The sequence below is a fragment of the Malaclemys terrapin genome, chromosome 6, assembly GCF_027887155.1.
Source record: "Malaclemys terrapin pileata isolate rMalTer1 chromosome 6, rMalTer1.hap1, whole genome shotgun sequence".
NCBI lineage: Eukaryota > Metazoa > Chordata > Testudines > Emydidae > Malaclemys > Malaclemys terrapin.
The window spans coordinates 65,908,070-65,919,752 of NC_071510.1; the positions used below are offsets into that span (position 1 = coordinate 65,908,070).

General features: G+C 43.3%; 1 protein-coding gene across 1 annotated transcript in view; it reads right to left on the minus strand.

The window, feature by feature from the left end:
- MAN2A1 (mannosidase alpha class 2A member 1) overlaps positions 1-11,175 on the minus strand; it is a 217,408-nt gene extending 206,233 nt beyond the window's left edge. The window contains exon 1 of the mRNA XM_054031733.1: positions 9,883-11,175. Within this exon, the coding sequence (XP_053887708.1) occupies positions 9,883-10,017 (135 nt within the window). The 5' untranslated portion in view covers positions 10,018-11,175. The remainder of the gene's footprint in view (positions 1-9,882) is intronic.
- Positions 11,176-11,683: the final 508 nt, after the last annotated feature.

Sequence of the window (11,683 nt, forward strand, 5' to 3'; positions counted from 1 at the left end):
CTTAAATTTTTTCCAACTATTGCACTAAGCCATAGGCTTCTTGTTTAAATTCTGAGGCGTAGAGTCTTTTGTGTAATTCCCTGAAGAGTGTTTACTTTGAATGAGTTTGTACCATGAGGACCATCCCTCAGCCAGATAAGACAAAATGGCCTTTTTGACTACCCTATATAGGCATTTCTATTACTTTTAAACCTTACAATAGCAGTTCTTTGCAATCATATGGAAGACTTGTTTCATGATTTTATAAGCTTTTCCAGTTTGCCTCTTCATTTTTTTCGACTACATAATTTCTTTTGAAATAGAATCTGTGTTCATTCAGCCTGTTTAAGTTAACCTTCTCTAAATACTAAATTTTAAAATGTAACTTTCTTAGCAGAATACTTTGTTTCTACTCACTGCTTCACAAACATATAACATGGCTGTTGTCCTGCCAATATTCCACTTGTTTTATCATGTTTACAAAAGGTATCATGACGATGACTAAATTCCCATCCTTCCATATATTACAGATTGGTTAACCAAACAGGGATACAGGCCTACCCCACCAAAACAATATCCTAGATATCTGTAAAGGTTATGATTCCAAAACAAACAGAAAATTGATATGTATATGACGGAGTACTGTGGAGAAAAATAAGTGTAGTCCCATGCCCTCTGGTGGTACAAAAGAAACATCTGAGGCCAAAATCTCTGCCTGGTTACAGCCTGCTTTAAAGCAAAATCCGGACTAATTTATACCTCAAGACAGGAAACATGCCCGGGTTCAAAGCATATATAAACCCGGGCAAAAGGTTTGTGAGCATGGATGGTAGGGGGGGTTGGGCTTAAACCTCTGGTAAGAGCATAGGTTAAGCTCTGCAGTGAAGTCATATCCTGAGAACCCCACTCAAGTCAGTCAATTCAGCTCTGTGTAGGCACTTAGATCCACCTGCATGGATCAAATTGCAGAACCAGAATCTTGATTTTTTTCCTATAGTTTCACTTTAAAATGGACATCCATATTTTAAGATAAAGCAGAGGGCAAAAATAAACCTATCAAAAGGTGAAACGCGTAAGAAAGCAATAGAGAAATTTTTAATATATTACTCTTTAGAGTTCTAAATTTAATGTAGATTCTATAGCAAAATGTTTCTTATTTTTGCTGTTGACTAGTGCAACACTGCAAGATTCTACTTTGCCTCTCACCTAATGCATTCCGGGGGGAGGGGGGGGGGAAGAGAGAGAAAGCAGACAAAAACAATATTATTTGCTCTCTATTAAAGCAGATATAGCAGCCACCATTATAGATAAGTCTGTATGACTGCTTCCATTCTAATCTTGTTTTTAGTTGCTCATAACTTTCTGAAATTTTCACTTTTCAAGCTATTTTCCAGGCTCAGTTTCTACTTGATAGGTTATTTTTAAGTGTTTGAGCAAATACGGTCCAACCATTTTTTTTTTTTTTTTTAGTACAAGTGGAACTTGAGTACTTTTTGCTTTTTAAAAAGCTATCTAGTTGAAATGGCTTGGAGTAGACAGTTGAAGTTTGGCACAGAAATAGGTTTCTTTGGGAATTGAGTGTTCTAGTGATGTTTATTTATTTGATCAAGTTATGACTTTTTAAAAATCACATGTACAAAATGTACTTATGTACATCATTTTTCACTAAGCCCATAAACAGTGTAGCTACTGAAGGCTATGCTACCAATGCTTGGCTAATCTGACTGTATAATCAAAAAAGTTTACTTGAAATGTGCATGAGCTTGAGACATGAGCTCAGTCCCTGTGGTGAAGGTACTGAGGCATTATACATGGTTGCTTCACTTTACTGAGGTTTGCAATGGACTATGAGTTCCACAACTCCAAATGTTTGCAAAAGAGAGACTCCTTCCTGTACAGCATTTTAGGCATATGTGCAAGCCACTCTTGGGATATTCATTTGAAGAGTTTCAGATTATGGACTTTGTAAGTGCTGTTGCCATTTTTTTTTTGGGGGGGGGGGGAGAGGGGGGCTGTTTTTTGGTGCAACCCAGCAGAGTTTTAAAGCTCTAGAAAATTAAGATCCTTTTTGTTGTCTTCTTCACTCTTAAAGCCTTTAGAATACCATACCAAGATGTCATTATGATTGCACATTTCAGCACTCAAAATTCAAGAAATGACAATGTTAAGGTTATATGCACCAACCACCTTAACTCATCTGTCTTGGGAATATGTTATACACTAAAGTTTGATATTCAAACTGTTTCTCAAATACAGAATCATACAATTTTTCTACATCCTATCACACAGACATGTACCATTTTATAGCACTGTATAATACTTAGTATGCCAGAAAGCTCATTAAAATGCACAGTAACTGTACTGTAAAAAGTACAGTAGACAGCATACTACTGTAACAGATTCCAAACTGCTGTGAGGGGACCCAAAAGCTGAATCCCACATGCCCTTAGCTTACTGGAGGCTGGGCAGAGTTTAGGTACTTTCCCTGGCTTTGGACCTCTAGGAAGCACCCAGGTGCAGACTTCGTGTCTGACATCTCTTGGCAGTGGGTACCCCATGGTACAATATCTAGGGCCTGAAACAAGTACCGTCTCCCCGAACCCTCCCTAAAAGCTATTGTACATTCCTCAGAATCCCACTGAAGACCTAAGCTTTCTGGGTTGCAGTTTACTTCCTCGGGGCTACCCAGTAGCAAAAAGAAAACATAGATTTTGCGCAGAATTCTAGAGCACCATTACTAATTACTTAGCATGAGAAATATACAGATCTAGACAAAATAATAAACAGACCTATATGCATTTTCCCTGCTTCAATTTCCTAACCACTCCAAATTGTAATTTGGGGATAGGCCAGAGTCCTTTAACGATCCTGCCTATGGCCCCTGCCCTCCTTCATGTGACTTCTCATCCAGAATATGCAATCTCTGGTCTCTTCTCTCTCTACCATGGTTACTAAGACATGCTCTTTTACAACCTTCAGCTTCCCTTGTCAGGTGGCTCCTGATGGGCCTCAACCTGTGACCACCCTTAGCAGGTGACTTCATTTCCTGGCAACCTCTCCTCTGGTAAATCAGTTTTAAAGGGTAGGAGCCAGACTTTTGTATCAAGGTATTTACACCATAATAGAGGTCCAACAATCAATCCATTGTCCCTGGTCTGGTTTTGTATGTGGTCTCCAAATGGCAGATTCCACAGAGAGGCATTCCATGACAACAATTTCATAACTACCATCAAAATTCATAAGTTGTACACAGACTCCCCGGATCATCACAATCATGATAGTGAACATTAATTAATATAGGCCATTTAACTTCAAAACTAAGTTAACAGTGAACTTAGGTACAATTCAGTGATGAGACAAGCAACATAAGCTGTGCTGATGGTTGAAGAGTATGGTACATGGGTGCTGACAATATTACTAAAATACATACCTAGAAAAGAAGAAGAAGTCTAAGTCAAAAGAGAGATATTAATTTCATTATGGGCTAGTAATTAAAAAAATTCTGAAAAATGCTACATGTGCATATTTGAGAATGTACCGGAACATGTAATTAAGTGCATATGCAGGATGGATCAGAATTCAGATTACTTGTGAAACCTTAGCTCCTGCATTTTCTGACAGGAGTACTTAACTGTGCAGCTTTAATATTTTCTTAGCATGATTTTTTACACAAAAATCTTTAAGAGCAGATTTTGTGTCTGGACTGGTAAACTTTCATGACGATTTTTCAGTAGCCAGTCAGGCACAAGAATATACATTTTAAAGGGATTATATATAGTATTGCAATAAGTATCTCCTCATTTTGTCTTTCCTCTTGCCATAAGTCTTAGGTTTTTGTAGATGAATATATACTCAGAAAATCATTCCTTTGACCAACTTAGTCACTTTAGAGCACTTCTAATACTGGAAGTCAATGCAGAGTTGTCATAACTATAAAGGGAAGGGTAACAGCCCTCCTGTGTACTGTACTGTAAAATCCCTCCTGGTCAGAGACTCCAAAATCCTTTTACCTGTAAAGGGTTAAGAAGCTCAGTTAACCTGGCTGACACCTGACCCAAAGGACCAATAAGGGGACAAGATACTTTCAAATATTGGTGGGGGGAAGGCTTTTGTTTGTGTTCTTTGTTTTGGGGGTTGTTCGCTCTTGGGACTGAGAGGGACCAGACATCAATCCAGGCTCTCCAAATCTTTCTGAACAAGTCTCTCATATTTCAAACTTGTAAGTTAACAGCCAAGCAAGGCGTATTAGTTTTTATCTTTGTCTTCTCAACTTGTAAATGTACCTTTTTGCTAGAGTGTTTATCTCTGTTTGCTGTAACTTTGAACCTAAGGCTAGAGGGGATTCCTCTGGACTCTAAGTTTGATTACCCTGTAAAGTTATTTTCCATCCTGATTTTACAGAGATGATTTTTACCTTTTTCTTTAATTAAAAGCCTTCTTTTTAAGAACCTGATCGATTTTTCCTTGTTTTTAAGATCCAAGGGATTTGGATCTGTATTCACCAGGGAATTGGTGAAGAGTCTCTCAAGGCTACCCAGGGAAGGGAATTAGCATTTGGGAGTGGTGGCAGCGGACCAGATCTAAGCTGGTAGTTAAGCTTAGAAATTTCCATGCAGGCCCCCACAATTGTACCCTAAAGTTCAGAGTGGGGATGCAGCCTTGACAAGAGTTCATAGGTAAATCCAACAATTGTATAGTTCATGTGGTGTGGCTTACTGATTCCATACTGACTAAGATGAAAGATCCACTGAATGATTTGTTTTCTTCAGATTTTCTGTCACTATACAATTGTGAGCAGAGTGTGTTGGCCTAAGTTTGACTAAAACAGCATGATGAACAATTCTCACATAACTATGCCTGTGAGAGGAACCTTGCCCATTATTTAGCAGAGAGAGACACACAGACAAGTGGGTATTCGTCTGACGAAGTGGGTATTCAACCAGGAAAGCTTATGCTCCAATACATCTGTTAGTCTATAAGGTGCCACAGGACTCTGTTGCTTTTTACAGATCCAGACTAACACGGCTACCCCTCTGATACTAGACAGACAGACACTCCTTGGATACACACACTACTGCAGCACTCCAGCCTTTGCCTACAGTTTAACAGACTAACCTCAAATCAAGATAGAAACCTGTACAAGAGAGATTAAAATTTAGTCTCTGTAGAGTGAATCCTCAGCTGCATTATCTGGAAAGACACTATAGCAGCCATAAAACAAACTTGGAGAGAGGTGAAAGGAGAGAGGCTGGCCATGGAACCCTGCAAGGTGGGAGTGTCCCAGACCCTGGGCTGCAGCCTGAGCCTGTTTATCTACACTACAATTAAACGCCCCACAGCCCAAGCCCCATGAGCCCAAGTCAGCTGGCCCAGGCCAGATGCAAGTTTTTAATTACCCCTGACTTCAAGCTACCTGGAAATGACAACTAACTGCAGATTAGAGCAGTAAAAGGAAGGAGTTCTGAATCCTAGGACCAGAAAGGCTAAACTTTAGACAGGCCTAGAGAAGAAGAGCCCCCCAAAAATAGTAATATGGTGTAAAAGTAATATGCTACCTTAAAGCCTGCTGAACAAAACCTAAACTAGTCCACTTGGAGTCAGTATTCTGGGACTGGTGTGTTATGCTTGTGCCACTTTATTTTCTATGGTGATCTAACTGCTTTGGCATGCAACACAAACACTTGGGGCCCAAATTTTGGTTTTCAACTGCCTTTCCATAGTGCTCCAGCAGCATCAAGGGGTTACAAACCACATAGAAGTACCACCCAGAGAAAGGCCCCAGCATAAAGAGGGCTCACAAGCCAGTAAAAAGCTTCTAGGACAGCTTTACTCCAGCCCTCTCCCCTGCTCCTAGCGTAGGGGACATGCCAGAGAGAAGGAGCAGCTTTGCACTCTGGCTATTCTCAGCAGGTGGACAGCCCATGGAAGCAATTGCAACCAAAGTATAACATCTACTAGGAGCCCGGCCAAGAATACCAGGACATGTAAAGATGACAACCACCTTTGTCATCCTATATTCCTGCAACTAGCTCAGTTTGGTGGAAACAAAACTGAAGCTATAATCTCTTAAAAAAAAAAAAAAAACATTTAATCCACCACACACATCCAATACCCAGGAGCCTGTTACTTAATTCACCTTAGTCACTGTAACAGGGCAGTGATTTAAGCATCAGAATGTCATTAGCACCATCTTGTTGACAAGACAATTGTATCTAATTATTATCAGTAATAAATATTTATTTTATAGTAGTGCCAAATGACCTCAAATTGGGATTGGGGCTCCATTGTGCTGGGTGCCATTCAAACACAGAAAAGAGAATGTCTGCCCTGAAAATTTACAATTTAAATAAACAAAGGCCATGCCTACACTTGGAAAAAAGGGATATTTTAACTTATACTAAAACATATTAATCACTTTTTCCTAGTGAAAACAAAGTCCTTGTCTTCACTAGGAAAAAAGTGTATTTTTAGTATGTGTTGGCTAAGGTGTTAACGAACATTAAAATTTGAGTGTAGACAAGGCAAGGTGAAGTTTTAACAGGTAAACATGCTGAGATAAACATGGGGAAGGGAGCATATGGATACGGAAGGAGCTTCAGGTTTACAGGTCAGCCAACCTATTTAGACTTAAAGATGATTTAATATAGGTAAAGAGGTTATATAAAGTTCAAGAAAATACAGTGAAAATCTGCTTTATGGTAATTCTAGTTTGATCTAACATGCAGAACACAGAAAGAACAAAATCCTTTCAAGAGATTACCTGAGAGATCTAAGTTTCTCTACCTAGACCACAGCCTCAGCCACACAGGATTGGAGGAGGAAATGTCACAATTCACATCCCGGAGGGCATAAAACTTGAAGTATCCATACTATTTCTGGCCACTGTGCAGGACGGGACACAGGGTTGGAAAAGTTAATTCACCACAGGTGAATAGGAAGCAAATAGAGAGACCTAAGCCATCAATTTCTGCAGCAGCTTTTGGTTTTTATAAAAATTAACTTTCTAGCATCTATGAAGATAAACTTCCAAATGTTAATAAAATACTATGTTTTGTGTCCCTGAGCCTGGACCTAAACAGTATACTGCTACTCCTTGCTTTTCCAAACTGCAGCAGCAGCATGAAATTGACAAGACACTGGTCAGTTTAACAGATGCTATTCTGAACCCTGACAGCAACAGTGAACTGACAAAATCAAGTCAGTTGAGGTGCCACTGGGATGGTTGCCCTTATATCTTGCTGATGGCTTTTGCCTCACATCCTCATCTTTCATATCACTCTCAAGCTAACGTATCATTGGGATTAACTGGTGCCTGATAAGCGTCATAGCTTTCCCAAATTATAATAAAGTGCAAAACTATTAGTCTTTTCAGCTTTCACTGCTACTATTCAGAACCCTGTGGAAAGCACACAAAAAATTGACAAAAATAACATCAGTTTCATCTGTAACTGCTTGGGGAAATAAAATATAAGCAGCAGAAACAAGAACTGAAGCTTTTCACTCAGAAGGACCCATATAGAGGATGGGTGTGGATACTATATTAAGAAAGAACCACCCTAGATGCTATTAGCAAGAATAGCAAAAACACTGTCTCCTCCCCACCCCCTCACAGCAAACAAGATATTTTGGGGGTATGTAGGGGGAACAGGAGTACTCTCTCTTTTAGGAACCAGAATGGGTTGGTGGGGGGAGGCAACTGTAAATTTAAATATCTGCTACCCAAATTCTAAAATAAGTGAGACACAGCATACTGGTAGGAATCCCAACATCAAGGTACTGATTGTGGACAATGAGAATCCCCACCAAATCTTACATGTCCTCATTTTTTTTTCAGGCCCTGAAATTACTGTATAATGACATAAAAGAAAATGAATATGTTCTTTTTCTGACATTTTTTTCTGGACTTTAGACATTTACTTTGCAGTATCTGCATCTTTCTCTCCCCTCCCCCTTCCTTCCAGAAAAGTTGGTGGTTAGACTCTGATCCATAACTTACATTTATTTTAGAGAGAGACTATAGGTTTGTACCCTTCTTTCACACTCAAGTGGTGCCAATGTTTTGCTTTTTACCCCCCTATTCTTTTTAGTTTATTACTATTATCATTTTAGCAGTAACTGAACAGTTAAGACATTCTACTCAAGAAATAAGGCGTTTTATTTTTAAAAAAATAAAACACATTTGAAGATTCACCTGTTTACTTCAAGCTTCTTGGGGTCTTAATAGAAATTTCTGGTTTGTTTCTGAAAATGGTGGAAAATATAAAAATGCTGTGCCTTTTACTTGACCTTTTGTACTTTATCTTGACAGATTACTGTAAAGTCAACAGGGATATTTATCTTTCCACAGACACATATGCTGTCAGTATTCTGCTGTTTTACAAAAGAGTGAGGGTAAGCGGTTGTTTTGTTTTAAGAAGCAGTTTGCAAAGCACAACATCTTATTTGAAAAGTATTGTTCCTTTTAGTTATATCAAAAAGAAATATTAAGATGTATTTCAGGACTCTATACTGGTTGTAACATTTAAATTTTCCACATTAAAGCAACAGGAATACACAATTTCTCAACCACTCATGTACCAGTTTGGATTCTTTTTGTTGGTTTAGTTTTTTTAAACTGAACTGCAAGCCACATTTTTCCTTTCTAGATAAATATCTCCTAGATCAATGTAGCACAATGCAAATAGCGTTTAAATTTCTCTCCCACACAAACAGCAAGAAAAAGTGAAGGGCTACAAATGCCTTTCTGTACTTTATAATCCTCATGTAACATGCAATGAGGTTATGAATAATAGTCAATAAACAGGGGCAAAAATGACCAATACAGATCAATTTTTCTTTAGAATAGACCTACCTGTTGATCCAGATAACTGAACTGAAGGATAAAATAAACACATAATAATAATCATGTCTTTAACAATTATTTGAACTTCTGGATTCTGAGAACTAGCACTTAAGAATAAACCTTACATCTTTGGTTCCGCTTACTAACTGCGCTGAACATGAGTTAAGCTGTCAGGTCATAGAAAAGTCTCGTTTGCCCCGTTAAGATGAACAGCACATAATTGAGCATCATACAGCTAATCTCCAAAGTATGACAGATGTTTTACATTACCTCAGTTACATATCTGCTGCAAATAAAAACAACATTTAGAAGACACTATGGCATTATGTCCTCCTCTCAAACAAGTGGTTTGCACCTAAACTAACCCCTATAACAACAAAACTTATCAGGTTCATTTTCCTACGGAATGCCACAACAGTTAACAACAGACAAGCCAACATCTCCACTGACAAACTGTTTTAGTTTCATTGATACAGAAAGATTCTTGGGAAAGAAGACTGGGTTTTATATGTTCCGTTGACTCCTTATTTACCTGCTACCCACACCACCATAAACCAACAAAGTCAACCACATGTCAGATGTGTGCATGCACTCAGCAGGGACAGCAACAGAGACACTGTTGGTCCTGCGACACAACTGCAGTTTCAAATGCACGTTTGTAAAACTAGGGTGGGTAGTTCCCATTGCACCGATCTCTTCCTTCCTCCCGTATGAACACCACAAATACGGAAACTCAGTCCAGCCCGCACCCCCGCGGAGCACGCTGCCCCTAACCTGACCGACCGCCAGTCCCAGCACCCAGGTGGCGCTAAGGCGGGGGTAATACCCCAAATGCAGGAGGACGCCCCCCCAACAGCGCCCAGGAACCTTGGCAGGAAACTACTAGACCTTACCTGCACCCGGGCAGTTGGAGGGGGAGGGGGCTGTCCCACCTCCAGCCAGCAGCACTGGGGGGAAAGGAAAGTCGAGTAACTCGCCCACGCACCGTTTAAAACCATTACCCAGAACTCGCCCCCTTCCGCCGGCAGCAGCGCCCTCCCGGTGCCCTCTGCTCCGCTCACCTTGGGGAAGGTGCCCTCCCGGCGGGGGCTTTTGGGATGGTCGAAGTGGCCCCTGTCCAGCATCAGGTAGAGGGAGAAGATCACGACGCAGAAGATCGCGCTGCCGAACACCGTGAACTGCCTGCTCAGCTTCATGTCCGCGGGCAGCGGGGCCCCGCCGCTCCCAGCCCGCAGCGCGCTCACCCGGCCGGGGCTCTGACAGCGCTCGCTCAACTTCTGGGGGCGTTCGCTGGCTCGGCCGGGCCCGCTGCCTGCCCAGGCTCACAGGGAAAAGTTTCCGCCGGCCGAGCTGTCTGGGAAGCGGCAGCTGGTGTCCTCACGCGACGCCCCCAAGTCCCCGAAGTCCCCCCGCTCCGGCTGCACTCAGCCCCCGCGCCGCCGCCGCCTTCCCAAGAGACGCCGAGAGTTTCCGGGAGCGGAGCGGAGCTGAGCGGGCTCTCCCCTCCCCCCGACTAGTTATTGCTGAGTACAGGAGCGAGGGGCAGCGCTGCGGGACCAACCCTGCTGCACCCCAGCTGCTCCGCTCCCCCGGGCTGCCTCTGAGCGGCGCCGAAGTCCGCCGCCGCCTCCTCTTGGCAAGAGCGCCGCTACCCCGCAGCACAGACCTGGCAACAGGGACGGCGCCGCGCGCACACTGAGCTCTGGGAGCCCCCAACCGGGCAGCACCGGCCCCTGCTGCTGCCGGAGAGCAACGCGCTCCGCCCCCCGCACGCACCGAGTCCGGGCGGGGCCTGCGCGTGACACGCCGCCACCGCTGCAGCAGGGCCGCCCCCAGCGCTCTGAGGCAGGGGACGGGCGCTGAACCGAGCGGTGGGCGGAGGAGCGACTGCCCCTCCGACCGTTGGGGGCGCGGCCGTTGCTGCTACTGCTGCCCCTTGGCTCCGCGGAACGTACTTGAGTGCGTGGCGGTTGCGGCTTCTGTAGGCCGCGCGGGAGCACGAGCCGTTGGTGTGGCTGCCTCTCGCCCCCGCGGGAGCACCGAGCACAAAACTGTTCTCGCAGGTTCTTCCCCAGCGGCCCTACGGAGCGATAGGAACCAGAGCAGCGGCTTGTGCTGCCTCGAGTTAAGCTGCGGCGCTCTCAAAAGGTGGGGCCAGGACAGGGCCTGGGCGGGGCCTGAGCCGCCGTCTCTTGGTAATTTACAGCGTTGAAAGTAAGAAAATGCCTGGCTCGGCCTGGGCTCAGGTGCTGGGACCCCCCTGGCCCTGCTCCAGCGCAACAGGCACCGACCAGGATTTCCCCTGCAGGGACCCCCGTGGTGATGATGGCAGCCAGCCTGGCTCCCTGCGTGCTCAGGGCCCCACTGGGGCAGGCGGTGGGTAGCCGCAGCAGCTGGCACTGTGAGCGGCTTGGGAAGGGAGAAGAGAGGGAACACAGGAGCTGTCATTTTTTTCTGGACCTTGTATCCCCATCTGTTGCCCGGCCTTGAGCCCTTGTTCACCTAGATGCATTGGCTGGTCCTGCTGCAGTTTCAATTTAGATCAGTCTTTTCACAATCTGGATAAGCCACCAAAACAAGCTCTTCTACCTCATTGAAGTGGGGCCATGGTGCAACTAAGGCTGCCCACTATTAGGTCACCCCTTTCCCCCATTTCTCCTTATAAGACTTTGGTTTCGATTGCTTATGACTTTGCCCATCTTAAATTGTTCAGCCTAAATTTTTCCGTAGTAGTAGGCTACCTCATGCTGATATTTTTTAGGAAAGGTTCAGCTATTGGAGTTGAGCCATTTCTGAGACTGTTAAGAAGGGAAAATGCACTGATTTGTCCATGTTGAATTTTTTTTATTTTATTTTTTTAAA